Genomic DNA, 20,243 nt, shown 5'->3' on the forward strand with positions numbered 1-20,243 from the left:
AAAGGCAAAGGCAATCCAGATAGTATGTGCTTTCATTAGAGTCACCAGAGCTGGTTTTGGAAGTTGAAGAGGATCAGAATTTGCTGAAACTCGATGTTATTCTCATTTAGCATATGGCACGCAGCAAGGTCAGAGACAGCACCTGAGATCTTTTGCTTTCCATGTTATATGCGGGGATGCATACCTGTGACCTTCCAAAATTCTAGTACATTAGAGTGTGTTTTTTCATCAAGTGCAAAAGATTGGCTGAATATGTTAAGTGCTGGTGTACAGACTGTTGGGGGACCTCACACCCATAGCTGTTCAGTTTGTTTAAGCCTGTGCTTCTCTTGAAGCTCATGTATTTCGGGCTAAATAATTTTGGACAAACCAATGAAGATAACCAGTTCTGGGAAGGATGAGACCAGCAAGAGCCACCAAAGAATAAGTTTTCATTGTTGAATGCTGACTGAATACCCAGCAGTAAAAAATGTTAAGACGAGTTTAAGCTTGATTGCACCAGGGGGAGAAAGCTCTTTTTATGTGCTACTCTGGCAAGTCTGCATGTTACCTAGGAGATCCATGATAAGTGTGTGCTCTCCTTTTTACGGCAATGCAGTTGTGGTGAACTGCTAATTTGTTTAAGGGGAGCATGAGTTGTTTTCCTTTAATCAACTGAGAGATCAAAATTCCCCCAACAGTAAATTACAGTAATTTTGATCATGAAATTTTTGGAGAAAGAGTTAAAACCACCATGACCACTGTGCTACTCTAAAAAAAGTTGCAGGATACCATTGCTGCATCTTACTTGTTTAAATCACATGTATCTTGCATAACACAAGATGGGATCCAACCAGCTTTTCTGATAGGGAAAAAGGGAAGGAGTCCCCTTGGACCACCAAAAAGGCTATTCTAGGAGTCATGGGTTCTGAATGGACAAAAGACATGTCGGACAGGGAGCTGTATTAAGGTAAGAAACGGGGCAATATTGAACAAAAACCTGGCTGGCCCACAAAACCTTCAGCCCACAAAGAGATTAGACTCTGGTTCCTACCACTCCCAGAAATTACACTGAAGGCTAATTCTAGCCTAGAATTTCATGCAAGTCTCTCAACAGACTGAATAAACATTTACTCTCTACAATTTTTTTTTTAAAATACCTTATATATCAATTAAAATAACCCAAATACAATTTGTATATATTGAATCCAAAGGTGCACTTCTGCCAACAAAATGACACTTATACACTGCTTTTTCCCCCAAGACGGACCCAACATGGTAACAGCATTGTTCTCTCCCTTCTGTATTTTATCCTTACAACAGTTCTGTAAGGAAGGTTAGGCTGAGAGAGAGTGACTGGTCTAAGGTAACCCAGTAAACTTCCATGTAAACCTCTGGGCTTCCTAAGTCCTAGCCCAACACTAACCACTACACATGCTGCTGTACACCACTTGAAGAGTACTTAAGTTGTCAGAGGAACCTGAACAATTTTCACAAATGCCCTTCTTCCGCTGTAGATATCTGCTCCCCTATTCTGGTGGGTTCTATTGAGCTCCTTGGCAAAGAGAGGAAAGTCTCGTTATGTGAGCTTTGCTCCACTGCCACTGCTCTGGATGCAACCAAAGTGTGCAAATACTCTCATTTGAAACTTTTCTCAAAGCACTTTTGTTTGTATTTGAAATGTAATTTAATAAAACATTCTGGCCAGACTCCCAGAGAGCATGCTCGTGTGCTTTATTTGTGCATGGTAACTTTTAAGCTTCTGGTGGGAGCCTCAATAGCCACTGAAAAGCCTCCCCCCCATCCCGCCGGCAGCAGGCCCCTGAAATGACATCTCAGAGATACAAGGTAGCAGCAGGGAGGAAATTTTGCCATACCCCCCAGCTGCAAATGGAAACACTTTCCACTTGCAAATGCAAGGGGGAGAAGGCTGGGTCTGGTTTGGAAATGCTCTCTCGAGTGGATTTTTTCCAGAAAAGGAAACAGCACAGCATGGATACCACTCATGTTGTCTAGGTCTACAATGACTATTTGAATATTAGTATTTGCTGCCTTCCCCTGCCCTAATTAAATTGGTGAGGCAGACTGAACAGCACGCAACTATGTTGTGCCACACAATAGGCCTGCGCTCTCCTCTCTGAACCAAATGCAAAGGAACAAGGGCTTTCCCCTTCAGTGTGGATCCAAGCTTGCAGACAGGTCGCACCTCTGTATGAAATCACAAATCCAAACCCTTGGGCCAAACACTTGAGACTGTGTTGTGCTGTGAGCAGCATAAACGTTCCTTTCAACCAAGATGTCATTTGCAACCCTGGAAGTGTTGAACCGGTTTATTTTTCAGGCATTTTGACTGGAGAAGGTTACAATCCCAAAATGTTTATTGTGGGTGAACAGCGGATAGCTGTAACCTAGTCTTTATTAAATTATATTGTACTTCGAAGCAACTGTTGTCTTTCTTCACTATCCCTAACAGAAGCACTTACATGGGTATTTTCACTATATATACATTATATTAAGTAATTCTTAGAAGAGAACTAAGTCAAAATAATTGGTTGACAGTCCTGCTCCTAAAATGATCTCATAGAATGAATGAACAAACTATAGATAAAAAGGGATACTAAGGGCAGAATGGGTATTTCCCAACATTTCTACTTTCATGTAGAAAACGTAACAGCTGTTCACGTCCAGTTCTCATACTAATCTTTGAGGTCAGCCCCAGACTTTGCTGGCAAACCTCTTCTTTTTATCTACAAGCTGTTTGTTCCCCTTCCAGCTACTGCCCCCCACCCTAAGATCTAGTCTTCTTCACTGGAAGAGAAAGGCAAAGGACACATTTCCCTTCCCTCCAACTGATTCTTCCCTGAAAATTTCTCGTATGTATGTATGTCTAAGGCAAATATGGTTTTTGGGAATCCCATCTTTGATACTGAATGGCTAGTGAACAAATATATAATTTTTTTTAACCAATTACTGTTTTCTGCCAGCAGACAGATGCTGCCCTCAGCAAAGGAAAGAGCAATTGTTGCAAGTTCCCACTTAGCTCCCCATGTGAATAATGAGGACCCTTAATATTTAAAATATTAAATGTCATATAGACAGCAGATAGTTCATCCACAAAACTCACATTATTTCTGTTCACATGTGGTACAAACAAGTTATACAGTAAAAATTGAATTATTGTATTGCTTTTTTGGAACAATAATAGAATTGTGCAAAAGCTTTTACCTATTTTGTAGATGCTACACACTAGTGAATCTTGTGTGTCTAAACTAGTTCTACTGTCTTAAGTATTATGCAAATATATTTAAATAGTTAAAAACTCAATTCAAGTTGTGAATTTTCAATTTGCAATGTTTATACTACATATTTTGCAACTAGGGCCATTTTAAATTGTAATAGATTTTAAAAGATTTTTTTTATTACCATGTAAAACCTAGTCGTCCCTTAGTAGTCTCATATCGGTGTTCATTTAGAAGTTTCATTTCTTGAGCTGTGTTACCAGTATAAGGCTGCTGAGCACCTTGACTACCAGGACTTTCTCCTTCCCTTCCTCGATAAAGTTTCCCACAACCACCACCAATACCTCCCTGTACTACTTTCAAAAGAGGGTAAAGATTTGGTGCAGTCTTGGATTCTTCATCAATTACTTTCTTTGCATACTGCTGGAATTCCTGCTCCTTACACAGTGCAATATATTCTCTCTGTTTAACATAGTCCAGTTCCCCTTGCTTCTCACGATTTTCTCTTCCTAATTTTTCAGCCTGTATTGAAAGGGAAAAAACTTAATTGTGACTTAATGTATTTGAACTGAAATTACAGCATTGTTCAATTGACTAGTTCAGAACTGAAATTTTGCTGTGATAAATAAGCTCACGTAGCAGAAGGATAATACAGATGCAACCCAAGCACTGATGAAATCAATGGTTCAATCTGCCTTCATTTTAATTGGCCCAAGTTTGGACTAAGTCAGTAATATTCCACTGAATGAAATTTTTTATATTTGTGACAAATAAAGTATGCATTATATTTATGCATTATAAATTATCTTTATAGAAAAATATATTTGACAAACTGCCATTTTCCATTTTGCTTTTGCAAATTAATTCCTGATTTAAGCACAGACAAATGCAAATTGTTGGACTACTGCTGCACATTCTATGCAGGACTGCCTCCAAAATTTGACCAGGGTCCACAATCGGTTCAAAATGTGGCCACTGGAGTTCTAACACAGACTGTCCGTGGGAAACAAAGAATTCCAGTACTGTGTCAGCTCCACTGGTTGTTAGTTTGTTTCCAAACACAATCCAAAATGCTGCTGGTGGTGACCTCCAAACCCCTATTAGCATCAGGGTGCCCAAAGGATCACCTCTATCCTTATATATCATGATGACCTCAGATCTTTATCCGATGTTCTGAGCCATGTGCACACAATGAGGGAAGGAAAAAGTGTGGGTATATGGGGCAGGCCCATGAGTGTCATGGCAGCCACAAAATTCTGAGCAGCCCTAAATGCTGGTGAAGATTCTCCAGAAAAACCATATCCATCACTGTAAATGATTTGGTCAACTCAAGTTGAGAGTTCAATGGCCAGCAGGGTGGGCAGTGCACTAGCAGAATATCTACTGTCTATAATAAGGCTCATACAAGGCAGACATATTCAGTGCTGGAAGACTGGCAGGCAGGGCACATGCCTTATATCACGTAGTGCCACTGATCTCTCTATCCCTGTATTGTTTGCTCTGAGTGGCAGTATCTCGTCAAGGTCTGAGCCAAAGAAAGGCTGACAGAGATCCTTAATCAGGAGATATGGATTACTGAACCTGGGACCTCTAATATGCAAAGGATAGGTTCTCCCCACTGAGCCTGTACCCCAGAATAAGTGATCGAATATCTCAGTTAGACAATGGCAACCCCAATTCCCTGTCCACCAGGCTTGGTCTGCAGCGTGCCGAGGTCCTTGATGGACAAAGCAGAGCCTACTCTTCCTGACTTTTACATTTCATTTTGCCCAGACTTTAAATTAAGGGGTTCTATCTTTTTTATCTGTTTTATAGCCTGCTCCTAAGCCTAAAGACTGTTTTATCATCATTTTAGATGGATCCATTTAATGAGCTTTTATGCTCTCTGTTGCAATTAGCATGACTGTTATTGACTTGAATTGTTGTATTGATTTTCTTTGGTGTGATTGGTTTTTATTGTCTGTTTGGTTTTGTAAGACTCATCAAGCCAATCTGGAGAGGTGGAATATAAATTTTATAAATAAATAAGTACTTACAATTTGTATGACATGGGTTTCTTGCAGTTTTAAGTTAGCACAATGATTTCTATGTTTCTTGTCTTTCTCTAATTCCTGATAGACTCGATCTGCTTCTATCATTTTATGAAGAGTCTCTTTAGCTTCTCGTTTCTCCTGTTTTTCTTTTTCTTCTTTCGTTTTCATCTATAAATAATATAATCCAATTTAAATCATATGGCTTTGAAACTAGATATTAATTTCCTTACATATATTATTTTTGACTATCTTCAACATCCCATGCAAGTTGCTTAGGATAATAATATTTTACTGTAACTGAAACCTATTAAGAGTGATTAATTGGGGGGGAGGGAAATGGACCAGTGACAGAAGGTACAAAAAAAGCGTCTGGATTTTTTCTTACCACATTAATTCTGTGTTCTGTGATTGATTTCAAATCAGCTTTCTTCTTTTCTTCTTTTTCTGTGAGTTCTCTCTCACGCTCCTCTTCTGCTTCTGCGATTTCCCTAGCAATACGCTCATCTTCAGTATCAATCTTCTCTTTCATCTGTGCCAGGAGGCGCTTAGTAATATTTTCTCTGTTTTCCTCTATTTCCCTGCAAAAGTACCACAGTTAGTATAGTGATTCCCTGTGTGCTTTAAGAGGGTCTGAAGCATGCCTTGGAAAATTAATCAACTATAGTGGATACAGCCCCTACACAATACCCGTCAGAAGGGCTCTTTTCAGCAGTGACCCCCTTATCTTTGACTATGTATGAGCACTGACATCATCCTGGTGGAGTCAGGGTGCCCCTGAACTCTTTGAAAAAGGCCGCCCTGAATCTACAGTGGAATTCCTAAAAGCACAGACCCATCCTTGAGCTCTCAATGACAGGACAAACGGAAGAGCAGGATGGAAGGCAAGGTTATTAATTAAGCAATCCCATAATGACAAGGAAAATGCCTCCCCATTTTTCTGATCAAGCAAGTATGTCTCTGAGCATAAGAATGAATGAAGTGTGCTTCCAGTTTTAATCTAGAAAATCTGAGTCCCCAGTACTGAGAGTTAGGGGGAAAATGAATGTGTGTAATGTGCAGCTGACACAGGAGGAAACTTTACTGAAACTTAATTAAGCTAGACCTGCTACTCAAACATTTCTGTATATTGGCTCAAAATTATTAATTGTTTATTATGTAGATAAAAAGTAAGCCAGTAAGAGCTGTGCATGATGGAGGGGCAGGCGTGCCTTCCACTCTCCTTCCAGAATGTGGGTAATGCCAATTAAAGTACAGGCGCTCCATGCGGATGCCCAGCTAAGCAGACGCCATGTTTGTACACTGCCTTTCCTCTTCTTTTAGTCAAAGAGCTGCATGAATCAAGTGCCCCCAACACATCTGTAAGGAGGATTTTTTATTTTATTTTACTTCATTTATACCCCCTGTTACGACCTGTACTTTCTTTGGGGTAGATTTTTCTTTTAATCTTCCCCTTACGCCCTCTGGGTAGTTTGCTGCCACCAGGAATATATTATTCCAAAATATTTTATTCAAATTTCCCCTTTGGTAACGTGTTTAAGCGTCAGGCTCCTTCGTGGTTCTATGTGGCCCTGAGGATATGAATGGGATATAGCAATGACAGCTACACTGGGATATAACAAAATAAATGTTTATTTTTCAAGAAGTGTATTGGTTTCAAAAAAGTAGTTCTTAGTTCTTAAAGTTACTTCCTTTAGTCTCAGTCACACAGTTGGCCTCTCTTTCCCTGACTGAGTGTCCTTTCACAAACATGCTCAGTTCAGGTTCCACACAGGTTATATTTCTGTCATAAATACTTCAGTATACTCAGGCAGCACACAGCTAGCCTGCTTTCTTCTGACTGAAACCTTTTCTCTCTGCTCTCTCAGAGCCAAGCTACAAGTGACATTTTTCACGTGAAGGACACTTGATCGTTTTCGCAAGTTTTTCTGGGAACTGAAGTCCCTCTCCCCCACCCCTTTTCCTTCTGTTCCTTCCCCTCTCTGTTAGAATCGCTGCCTGAAGAGCCAGAGAAAGCCTACGGCAACAGCAGCTTTTGCAAATCGTTCCTCCAGTCACAAGCCTGCTCGCAACGATCTTTGGGGGGCGGGCAGCTGCAACTTTCTCCCTTCCCTGGGCGTCCTGCTCAGCTTCACCGACATGTCAGCTTTCTGCAGAGCAGCTCCCCGGGAGCAAGACTATTTGCAAAAGCTGCTGCCGCCGCTGGCCTTCTCTGGCTCTTCAGACAGCGATTCTAACAGAGAGGGGAAGGAACAGAAGGAAAAGGGGCGGGGGAGAGGGACTTCAGTTCCCAGAAAAACTTGCGAAAACAATCAAGTGTCCTTCACGTGAAAAATGTCACTTGTAGCTTGGCTCTCAGTCTAAACTGCATTCACTCCGCCCACAATCTCAGTCAACCAATCATATTGCTCACTCATTCCTCTCTTTCACCCCCTCTTCACCTAGCTCAAACCAAGCATTTAAAGACACATGCACACATTTACTTGGAATCATTACACCCCCCTTTCTCCCCAAAGTGGTCTACATCATTCTCCTCTCCTCTATTTTTCCTCATAACAACCCTGTGATTGGCCCAAGATTACCAAGCAAGCTTCCATGGCAGTCATGCAGGTTTCCAAGCTTCCATGGCAGAGCAGCGAATCAAACCTGGGTCGCCCAGATCCTAGTCTGTCACTGTAGCTACTACACCACACTGGCTCTCTAGTAGAAAGGAAGGTGTCTGTTCTTCCGCTAGACAAAGGTTCTTGCTGGCCCACTCATTGTCTTCACTAGCCTTTTGTTATTTCTATAGCTAACAACAGGGCAAGCAGATGAACTCCCTTAGCATACTAATTTGCATGCCAGTTTCTCAATTTGCAGCCTGGAGGCAGATTTCTATAAGAGATGTAAATTTTGTTTTAAAAAGCCACCATTCAAACTATTTCAAACATTATTGGTTTAACCATTAATTAGAAACAGCCTCAGATACAGGGTGGATGATCTTCTCATTTCTCTCAATGACAACAATGACAACGACAACAACAACAACCTCTCAATGACATCTCCTCCACCCCTGGTCTGATTGTTTAAATGTTCACAGAAATACATAAACAGTAAACTAATAGCTATTGATTAAACAGCTAATAATTTACATAATTGTCATACAGGGGTTACTTTGGGCAGCAGATTACAAAGGATTTCCTAATTCTAGCTCTCCTTTATGTGTGTGTGTGTTTTTAATATAGTAACTCGGGGTGTGCACCCCAAAAAGATTCGGGGAAAAGCTTTGGAAAAACCCGAAGCGGCATACCGCTTCCGATTCAGGTTTCTAAGTAGCTTCGGTATGCTCTGTAAAGATTCGGAGCATACTGAAGTGACGGGGGGGCCACCCCTACCCTCACCCCTTAACCTCACCCCACTTACCTGGTCAGGTACACTGGCCAGCTGGCTGGCAGAGAAGGCCTTCCCTGCCACCGCCACACAGCCATGGCTGGCGCCCCTGGCAAAAAGAGAGGGCCTTCCCTGCCGCCGTTGTTGCGCAGCTGCGGCCGGCATGGCTAGCTGGCTGGCAGAGAGTGCCGTCGCCAACACCGCCACCGGAGGCCAGCAGGGAGGTGGGTGGGCCTCCTCCTTCAGCACGGTGCCAGGTAAGTGGGGGTGAGGGGGTAAGGGTTACTTGCAAAAGGGCCCTTTAAACTTAACCCCCAGGGCCCAAAAACTTCCCGAAGCATTACGAAGCTTCCAGAAGCATTACTGAGAGTCCATAATTCTCTCAAGCATTCAGTCCACAATACCTCAATATGCAAGACCTGTTGACGTTAGAATTCAGAATTCTAGAAAACTGTGACTTCTGTGGACTTTGTGCATCACACTGATGGGCTTTGTGTCTGTTCTCAGCTTTGGTCTGGAACTTCCAAAGCAAACTTTGGTGTGAAAATCCTCTCCCTTAAGAGATGCAGCTTGGACTGTGCACGCCCAGGGGGAAGGAGTCACTCCTTCCTGCTCTGTTCTGCAACCTTCTCCATGAGATTCTTCTCTCAAGTGCAGTTTCTTTGTTCATATGTTTAAAAAAAATTAAAAATAAATAATTGCTCTTAGTGTACATTGTTAGTCATAGACAGTTTGTTTTCAAGTGTATGTAGAATTCAGGATTCTGTGTGTGTGTACATGTGTGTGTGTGTGTGTGTGTTTATTTAATTTAATTTTAATTTATTTAAGTTTAATTTATCAGGTGTCTGCTTACCTGAGCATTTCTTCTTCTTTTTGTTTTCTCAGCTTAGCCATAGCTTGTTTTGCATTAAAATGTGCTCGAACTTTATCATCTTCTTCTTCTTGTTTTTGTTTTTCTATAGCCCTTAGAATAACTTGGTCAGCAACATGTGCCTTCAAAAAAACCCACAGACAACACATTATACTTACTCATGTAAGCCTCTAAAGTCTCAGAACATTTATCCTGACTAGATATAATGGAGTGACAGATAACATGCAGTCAAACGGGAGCTGGTGAATAACTTGGGGAGAAAGACAGTAGGCCAAAGGGAGGAGGGAGACTCTCCTCACCCTCAGCAAGTTGCTTATCGTTAATGAGGGGCCTTTTCTTGAGCTTCAGGGATAAATGCAATAGGTCACGTTAATTCCTGTAGGCCCAGTCTCCAGACCCCATCATGGGTTTAATGCTGAAGGGAGGCTTTTGCTGGGCAGAAGGGAAGCAAGTGGAGAGCTTCCAAACCAGGCTATAGCCAAAGACTGTGACAGTGTGCAGCTCTCTGCTGCCAAAGACTTTCCCTGGAAGCAAAAGAAAAGCATGCATACGCAATCCTTGGTCGATGACACTTACAGAACAATGTGTCTGGAGGGGGGAAGGTCCATATATACTGACCCTGCAGTATACATGAATGGGGAACAGTCTTTAGATTTGCTCGGATTAGATAGCAGCTTTAACAATGGCCCATTTGACAGTCTGGACTGCACTGCAGGCACTGATCCTTCTGATACCTACTCTAACATTTGGAACAGTAAAGCTCATCACAATCTCTGTGTGTGGCTTGCACATACTAAACTGGCATGTTCAAACCACTACCTCCCCCCGCCCCCCGCCCAATGTGCCTATGTCTGGAGGGAGCCACTCTCTGTGTCACTAGCAAATCCTTCTATCTAATAACCAAGGACTGGCCCTGTGCTCATTTTTTAAAAAAATCACAAAACAGCAACTTAAATATCCTGCCTGGATGAGAAACAGGAAGAGGAGCAGAAGCCAGTGGAAGGGTGTGTGGGGAAGTGGAACTATGTGGGGAGGGGGGGCAGAAGCCAGTTGGGCGAAAAAGGGGAAGAAAAAGAGCAAGTGGCAGTATAAGTTGAGGAAGTGGAGCCAATGGCAAAATAAGGGGGTAGAGGAAAAACAGTCGGGGAGGGAGGAGGGCTAGCAAGAGGAGGAATCTTCTATCCCTTGTAAGTCCCCCAACCTCGTCCATCTCTACACAGGCACAGTATATACTGCACTATTTCTTTCCTATGCACAAAAGTCACCCTGGGATAACTCGCCTTGTACTAGTTAAAAACAAATCTCTTAGAAACTGGCAGGAGAAGCTTTTAGTTTAGAACCTCTCTTTATTAAGGACTAAAAAGTATCTCTAGGTTCAAACTTAATTAGTAGGTTTCTGTTATATACCTGATGTGCCCGTTTACGCTCAAGTTTCTCTTCCTGCTTCTTTTGCTCTTTTTCCTGCTGCTCTTGGTGATGTAACCTTGTCAACATCTGAATCTCTTCTCCTTCTTTTATGCTTTCTAGCCTGCTCAGCTCTGCTAAATGTTCATGCTCTTTTATCCTAAAACATGCAATAAGACAAATGTGAGGATTAAGTGTAAAACAGCTATGTCAAAGGTTCCTATTCAATTCATGGAAGTTTTGAATTAAAGACAGGGAGTAGAAGAGAATCTAAATTAAAACAGGAGTCCAGTTGCCCCTTAAAAGACTAACAAAATTCAGTCCAGCATAAATTTGAATAAATCTCAAAGGTGCCTGTTTTGGACTCCTGCTTTATTTTGCTGCAACAGACTAAGACAGATATTGTGGCAAGAACAAGCAGGCGATGGAGGAGGAGGAGGAGGAAAGAGAAAGAGAGACAGAAGGGAACTTTGGACTTATGACTGTCCAGATCCCATATTCTGGCCTCTGTTTAACCTCCCCCCACCCCCAGCTGCCGACATTCGGTAAAGAGACACAAGCTTTATCTATCTAGTTAGTAGCATGTAAGCTTTGTATTCCCTAAAGTCCCTTATTTGTGACCCCCACAAGAATAATATGGTACTTAATTGTGAGATAAGCATAATCTCTTTCACACTGCTATTTTGACTGGACAGGAATACAAATGCCTATCTGTGACCTATATTTTTCCTAAATAATAGTCCTATGGAGCAACAAACATTTACAGAAAATAAGGTGTAACACCATAAATGTTTAATATGGAATAATCAGTATGGAATGTACAGTATGGCTCTCAACTGCACTCCCCAGAGGCTATGTTTTCCCCACTGTGAGTGAACATGCCACGTTGAGCTTTAGTTAACCAAACACAAACACTAATGGGATATTTGATTCTTTTCTCTCCAGACAGGGTTCCTTGGCATTCAAAGATCAACTCTAACCTTTTTACCACAGATTTCAAGGGCCATAACTTGTGGCTCTTTCTTATGTGCCCAGGATAATGCCAAACACCATTTTGGGGTCAGAAAGGAATTTTCTCCAGGCCAGGGATCCTGTAGGGTTTTTTTTGCCTTTCTCTGAGCATTGAGCAGGGATGCATAGAGGTACAGAGGGTGGACTACATGACCCTTAGGGTACCTCAGCTCTATGTTTCTATGAAGCTAACGTTTTCCTGCTATATAGTTTTTAATAACATGAATCCCCCTCCTTAGGGATGAGGAATACAAATGCCTATCTGTGACCTATATTTTTCCTAAATAATAGTCCTATGGGGCAAAAATAGAACACAGAGAAAAAACTCTAAATACCTTCCATCATTAACCCAATTACCTGCAATTAAAGCTTATAGAGAACTGCTGAAGAGACATTCATAGATCTCTTGTTGCACCTGGCCCTCAACAGGGCTTCCTCTCAAGTAACTGAGCATAGGATGGCAGTTGAACAGTACCATTCAAAGAACAACTTCCTAGGAGTAAGCCCCATTGAAGAGACCTGAGTAGACATGCTTAGGATTGCTAAGTGGATTTTAAAAAACTTTTCTAATTATAATTACTGTTCCAGTTGCTCCTTGCAAAGCTGTATTCGTTTCCTACGGCATTCTTTAACCTTTTCCTCCTCTTTTAGTATAGCTTTTTGACGTTCACGTTCTATTTCTTCATCCTTACTCCGGTATAATTTTTGTTTTTTCTTCTGAAATTGAATCTGAGCCTCCCTTTCTTTTAAGACTTCAGTAAGTAAAAAGGCTCTCTGCAAAATAAAATTGGAACATGTAACTTTTTCTTCTTTTCTTGAATATGCCAAAAATAAATATGAAAAAATAAGCTTAATAAATCATCTACATTACATGGAATCCTTTCACTCTATCACTTTGATAATACTGATCAATTTTGGCTTTTTCAATGGCTTCTTTTCTCTTCTGTGCCTGGTACTTGGCTTCTTCCAGGTCAATCTTTCTTTTTTCTTCCTCACTCTTCTCGTCACGTTCTTTTTTGACTTTCAGCTTTGCCTGTGACAAACCCTGCAATACAAAGAAAACTCACCCCTGTTAGGAATAGTATTGGAAGTGAAAGCGTTCAAAAATGGTATTTTTAAAGAGTTATGCCAACAATCTGTAGGTAGGGTAAACTTTACTTTGAAATTCACTGAAGCGTTCTTCTCTCAAAAGAACACCATCAGGATGGCTTGGATTAGTCCACAGCTACATTGATGGAAGTCTTGCCATAGACTCCAGTGATGAGATTCAGTCAAATTCCAAATGGTACGTTCCAATCTAGAACTGGGAATTCAGGCTAGCAGCTGAGTGATTTATTCTGTGTTACTATATCTAATAGTAACATCGTATGTCTAAATAGATAAATAAAGCCATGCCAATCATAAAAATAGCAAAAACAGACTACCTATAGAGAGGGTAGGGATTTCTACATACTTGTGGAAACTCACTTTTGTTAATCAACCAAAGGGGAGAATTAGCGTGATATAAGAAGCATGTACTAACAATGCCATCTTAGGCGGAGTCTAGTGAAGTCAATGGGCTTAGAAGGATGTAACTCTGCTTAGGATCACACTGCAAGAGTAGCTGAATGTCAGTTATAGGAAAAAACAGATCTGCCCAAGCTCAAGAAAGCATAAAGCATCTTGGAGGCAGGAGATCTGGGTGGTGACTGGGAAGTTCTAAATCGTTTATCCTCCCCCTTGCAATTCTTTACAGGTTTCCAGTTTGTTACTGCTAATAGTAAGCTTGATGGTTGAATGCTCATCAGTAGAGCAGTGGCAGAAAAAGAGAAGCACTGAAAAGGGTTCTGTTCATAGTGAGAAATCTACACATAAGCATCCATAATAGGTTTCAAATACCTAAAAATAAACTCATCCACAGTTGTCATTTACAATAATAAGCTCAGATACAGTTGTCAAACAGATAAAATTGTAAGGTTCTCCATCCCCTGAATTATGGACGGTAAGCTTTTGTGTATCCAGTATTTTAATGTAAGTATTCTAACTATAGTAAAGACACAGAGGGTCCATTATTGCTGACCATTGGTTAGGTTCCAGGTAGGTAGTCTAAAAGTACATAAACATCCTCAAAAGCAATGGGTATTGTAATACCAAATTAATGAGTAATAACTTCCTCCCAGAAGATCAAACTTGACATGTGCAAAGCATATGCTTAAAGGATATGTCCTGTTAGCTAAAGCAATTAAGAAACTGTACTTAGTCCTTTACTAAAAAAGCACTCTGGTGCTCTATATACCCTAAACATATTTTTTTGTTGAATGAATCGCAGCTTAAGATCCACAGAAGTAACAAGCATAGCACTGAAGATCTAATCCCACTTGCTTTGGCAAAATTGGGTGATATAACTCCTTACTCCATTTGTTCCTGAAACTCTGCATGTATAAACAAATACTGTAGGTTTCATTTTTTGCATAGACTCAAAATCAAAAAGAGTCCAGTAGCACCTTTAAGACTAACCAATTTTATTGTAGCATAAGCTTTCGAGAATCACAGTTCTCTTCGTCAGATGCATGGAGGGCAGAAAGAAACTGGTCAAATATAGAGGAGGAGAGGGGAGGGGAGGAGGAGAGGAGGGATGTAAACAACTCCTTTGATATGGAGATGCAAACAGCTGTTTGCATCTCCATATCAAAGGAGTTGTTTACATTCCTCCTCCCCTCCCCTCCCCTCCCCTATATTTGACCAGTTTCTTTTGGCCCTCCATGCATCTGACGAAGAGAACTGTGATTCTCGAAAGCTTATGCTACAATAAAATTGGTTAGTCTTAAAGGTGCTACTGGACTCTTTTTGATTTTGCTACTACAGACTAACACGGCTAACTCCTCTGGATCTATGCATAGATTCAGTAAGAGTTTCCAAAAGTAGGGGAGACTCTAAAAAACTCAATGCTGCAGGGCTATACCTGGATACCAAAAAAGTTGTAGTTGTAAATATTGCCATTCAGCAAAAGTTAAAGTTGACAAGTCATATCTAGACCTCAGCTGAGAAAAAGACAAAAACTTGTCATTATAGTCTATCAATTGATCCAAAGTTTTTAAAAAATCCTGCTCATGAGGAATTAGAATGGCGGGAGATAAAATGACCTCCTCAAATCCACAACCATATAGTGTACCACAGGGGGAGAACTGGGCTGGGGGAACATTTTCCAAAGATGCTTTGGTAAAAAGATAGGGACTTTAGACTATACTACTGAATAGTGTCTGTTGAGGTAAGTATGTTCCTATAAGGTAATTTCTGCATCGTTTAACATGTCATGTTTAAATTTCTTTTGGCCTTTTCAGTATTGTTTAGTTCTCTATCAGATTTCTGCTTGCTACTCCATTGTTGAATGTCTCAGCAGTAGCTCACGTTGACTATGTAATCCACTTTGAATCTCAGTGAGAAAAGTGGACTATAAATAAAATAAACACATTTATTTGCAGCTTTCAAACCTGTTATAGGAATAACAAAATAATCTATTTGCTTCTCTTACAATCCTCCTTTTCCATAGTACACACAGCTGCAAATAGCTGTAACCACATTTGATGTCATTGCTTGCCAAGAGAACATAAGGACAACAGAACAGAAGTGTCTCATCTCTATGTCTTATTCTTCCTACTAACTGTCTTGCATTACTTATTGTAATACTCTGCATCCCCCAAGAAATTAAGGCTTTTATTCAGACATCTGGTCTACAGTGGTAAACATTCATTCATTCCATTATAAACTATATAGGATCTTTTGTATGCTTTGGATTCTGGTGTCACACAAGGTAATATTTGGGCCTAACTTTAAGGGTCTGAGTGCAAATGCATGCAGCCTTTGAAATGCAAGACAAATGCAAATGTACAGAAGTTAGTACAGGGCCAATCTGCATTATTTTTTTATCCACATTATTTATAGTCTGAGACCCAAGGCACATCACACAGTAATATTCAATACAATCAACAGCTGGAGTTTTCAACAAACAATATAATGCGATACAGATCACAACAGAAATTTGCAAACAAGCAGAAATCTGATACAGACCTGAAACACTATTGTAACAAAACATAAACAATTTGACATGACATAATAAATGACAGTAACAGACAGTACCCAGTAATATAGTCTATAGTCCATATCACTTTATCAAAGCATCTCTTTGAACCATTTCCTTACAGTATACCCTATTGCCTGTGTGGCACCTGCAGAAGGCCCTGTTCAGATGAGCGAAGCTGCCATGGTGGACCACAGGGAGAAAGTTGATTCCATAGCTATGAGGAGCCAAGGCCATGAACGGTTTTGTATGTGAAAGCCAAAACCTTGATTTGAGCCCAGTAGCTAATGGACAACCAATGGAGTGACTGTAAAATGGGAGTGATATGGATGCTCCACCTAGCTCCTAATAATAATCAAGATGTGGCATTCTACACCAACTATAATCTCCAACTTGACTTTGAGACCAATGTACAGTACATTGCAATAGTCAGTATTGATGTGTTACCATGCCATGGATTCAGGTGGCCAGATCGGCTGTGTCAAGGCAGGTGCCATCTTTCAGGCTAGACTGAATTCGTGGAAAGCATTTTTTGCAAGTGCATTAACTTGCTTTTCTAGCAGCAGTGCTGGGTCCAGCATAAGCCCTAGGCTCTTAACTGAGTCTGCAAGGGTCAGCTGAACCCCAATGAAAGTGGGAAGCTCAATGTCCTTCAATATCTCCACCTTCCCAAGCAGCATCACTTCCATCCTGCCTGGATTCAATTTCACTTTGTTCACTTTCAGCCATTTTACCACAGCTGTCAGACACCAATTTAAAACCTCTATTGCATCACCCAGGGATATGGCTGCCATGCACATACTAATGACATCCAATTCTATAGCTAGAAATGAGTTATGCTAAAGGCTTTACATGAAAGTTGAATAATAAGGGGGATAAGATTCTGCAAGAATTTTATGTGCGTATGAGGATCTGAACCTCAGACTTGCCCGCTCATACTCATTCGCCTTAACACTACACCAGATCTGTTAACAATGGCATCCATGTATGTATCTATACTGGATACCGCATTCTTGTTGCCCTATGGCAATGGTTAGCAACTGGATTTTTTGGTGCAGACAAGGCAGTCCAGTGCTACAGCATAACAAGAGCATAAAATCTAAGGATGTGCGGATGCAACCAATTCTAGGTATACGGAAACTGGTTTTTTGATGGGCAGATCTTGCAGTCTGCTAAACTAGAAAAGATATAAACATATTCTGATGTTTGAGAAGTAACCCTTAGGTATTGACATGCACAAATTGCTCTTACTGCAATAGTGTTGCTCCAGTTTTTCATAAGGGCTTGAGACTGTAAGTGCAAATCCTTCCGTTCTTTCCTTTCAGCACGAATCTGTGCTGCTTCTCTTGCTGGAGCATTGAGGTTGTCTTGAATCCTTTCCCATTCTGCCTTCGACAATATAGTTATCTGGCGAAGATCTACTCCCACTGGGAGAAATATTCCCTCTATAGCATCATCTTCATTGAAATCGTTTTTTTCTACATAACAACAACAGCAAGAGAAAAGTTATTTTGCTCTGTGTATAACTTTCCTTTGGACCAGAAAGCCAATACTTTAAAGCCAAGTTGAGATCTTAACTTTGGTAAGGTGTATATGCATTCAATTTTATTCTCCACAAAGCTATAATCATATGTCAAGGCTATTTCCTGGAAGTTCACTGATGTCTGAAGGAAAATAAGAGTGGGAATGAAATTCAGACTTGGAGAAAGAGCACCAGGCCCACAGTGGGCTTGAGAAAGATAGTTCGACATTAGCCCTTTAACATAAGACATTTGCTGGATCAGACCAATGGTCCACATAGTCCAGCATGCTATTTCACACAGCAGCCAACAGTTGCCTTGGAGGGTCAACTAAAAAAGGCACAGAGGTCAAGACCCTTCCCTGATCTTGTCTCCTAGCATTGAACTTCAGAGGTTTGCTGTCTCGGTATACAGAGGTTCCTTTTACTAAACATAGCTAGTTGTCATTATTAGACCTCTCCTCTGGCAGGCAACACGTTTCCATCACACCCACCCCATCCTCACAGCAGCAGGCAGCCTTGGCAGGCCCATCCTCCACTTGCAGCAGCCATGAGAGCTGGGACAGCCATACTTCCTCCTGGTCAACAGTTTGAACTTGATGAGAACTGGCTCAAGGATGGCAGGCAAATGAGGGATGGGACCTGGATGAGCTGAGAGGAACGAGGTGGTACAACTCCCTCCCCTGCCCATCTGAGGACAGCTGCCAGCGGTAGCCAGCTGGAGGGGGGGCACTAGTGAGGGAGGAGCCTCACACCTCCATCCCTCTGTCCAACCTCCTTTTAAAGCCATCTATACTCGTGGCCATCGCTACGTCCCCTAACAGTGAATTCAACAACTTAGTTATTCATGGAGTAAAGAAGTATTCCCTCTCGTCTTTCTTGAACCTCCAGCCCATCAGCTGCATTCAGCGCCCCCAAGTTCTATTATGGGTCCCAGATACTGACACAAATTGCATTTTTAGTTCCTCAGAACAAAAAGGAATGCCTAGCAAAAGGGGTAAATCCCAGAGGAAGTAGAACCACAACTGCTTCCCCATTACAGGTGTTAAACTAGCACAGCAGAAACTAGGAAGACTTGTAATTCCAGGGTAGCTGTGACCAGGTCAATTCACACATTACAAGCCTATGTATCCTCCCTGATCATGTTGATCAGATGAGCACTGGAAGTTCTATGCTTAGAACTTAATATCGTGGTGTGCACAGGGAGCGGAGATTTAAGGGTGGAGACCCCTCACTCATACCGTTTTCCAGACCTGAAATTGCCCTGGGGAGCTGCCCTTGGCTCTGTTGGGGAAACCTGTACTAATATGCTATGGGCAGGTTTCCTCACAATGGCCAGGAGCACTTCCCCATAGATGAAGTGGACTGTAAACCTGTCCCCCTCCCCATCCAATTACAGGTATTACCTAAATTAGCAGGATTACTGGATGGTCTCTGTATTTTTCATGATTAGATTTTAATTCTACATAATTACATTTCTCCCTGTGTGTTCTGCATTTGATGGCCTTGTTGTATTTTTCTTTATACTCCTGCATAAGATGACTGCCTAGTGAGGATCCATTCACTGCACCTGAAGAAGTGGACTGTATTCTGAGAAAGCGTAATGCTGAAATAAGACTCTGTGAAGCCTTTTAAGGTGCCACAAGATTTCTGTTCCTTTTGGGAAAATGGGTTACATTGGCTATTTTATATTTGAGCAACTGGGTATATATATACACGTACATACATACATACATACATACGTATATACACACATACATACAATGCTATATATACTGTGTGTGTGTGTGTATCTATCTCTCTATCTCTCTATTTCAGTACACAACCATTTGTCACATCTGAAAAAGTGGCTGGGAAGATGAACCCTTCCAGCTGGTGCACACGCAGACATTTTGACGATGTTATCTTCCACCTTGTCATCTCACAGAGTAGAAGGTGCTCTAAGGCTACCCCCTCCCATTCTGCAGTCAGTTCCATATGGAGCTTATATATGGGCAGTGATTATTTGCCCCCTCCCCTCCATGCCACTCCAAGCCCTAGGGTTGCAAACAGATCTGGCGATAAGGTTATCAACTCTCTTGGGAAATTTCTGAAGATCTGGGGGTGGTGCCTGGGAAGGGTGGAGTTTGGGGATGGAACTCAGTGGAGATGTGATGCCACACACTCTTAAGACGCCATTTTCTCCAGGGGAACTGATTCACGTAGTCTGGCGATCAGCTGTAATTCCGAGAGAACTACCTGGAGGCTGGCCACCCTACGTGACAAAAAATGTCCTAGAGACATAACAGGTGGCAGCCCTGACCTGGATAGCCCAGGCTAGCTTGATCTCATTAGATCTCAGGAGTTAAACAGAATCAGCCCTGGCTAATACTTGGATGGAAGGACCACCAAGGAAGTTTAGGGTTGCTGCGCAAAGACAATCAATGGCAGACCACCTCTGTCGACCCCTTGCCTTGAAAAGCCTGTACGTCGGCTGGCAATTAACCCCCTTACCCCCCCCCCCCGGCCCACACACACACACACACACGCAAAGTGTTGAAATGGGCAGCAGAAGCAGGACCCCCCCCCCTTTCAAACAGTTAGCAACCCAACTTCCACCATTCGGTCCTGCCCCTTTCATCAGCAGCCCTGGATTCACTCACGCGTGGACTCTCGGCTTTGCCCTCTGCGCCTCCCAAACTGTACCGCGGGACGACGAGCAGCCGCTGCCATGTCCAGGGCAGGCCAGAGGCAGAGCCTCCGGCCTCCTACTGCGCTCTAGGCA

At 41.8% G+C, this 20,243-nt stretch overlaps 1 protein-coding gene across 1 annotated transcript; it reads right to left on the reverse strand.

The window, feature by feature from the left end:
- Positions 1–3,082: 3,082 nt before the first annotated feature.
- On the reverse strand, positions 3,083–20,239 carry CFAP210 (cilia and flagella associated protein 210). The gene is made up of 9 exons (XM_054972789.1): positions 20,122–20,239; positions 17,212–17,438; positions 12,775–12,948; positions 12,484–12,677; positions 10,896–11,052; positions 9,471–9,610; positions 5,637–5,829; positions 5,255–5,419; positions 3,083–3,740 (listed from the first exon to the last, which is right to left on the reverse strand). The coding sequence occupies exons 1-9, from the start codon at positions 20,189–20,191 to the stop codon at positions 3,399–3,401; spliced, it is 1,662 nt and encodes a 553-aa protein (XP_054828764.1). The 5' UTR covers positions 20,192–20,239; the 3' UTR covers positions 3,083–3,398.
- Between the last annotated feature and the right edge of the window lie 4 nt (positions 20,240–20,243).

Source organism: Eublepharis macularius, chromosome 2 (genome assembly GCF_028583425.1).
Source record: "Eublepharis macularius isolate TG4126 chromosome 2, MPM_Emac_v1.0, whole genome shotgun sequence".
NCBI classification, from domain to species: Eukaryota; Metazoa; Chordata; class Lepidosauria; order Squamata; family Eublepharidae; genus Eublepharis; species Eublepharis macularius.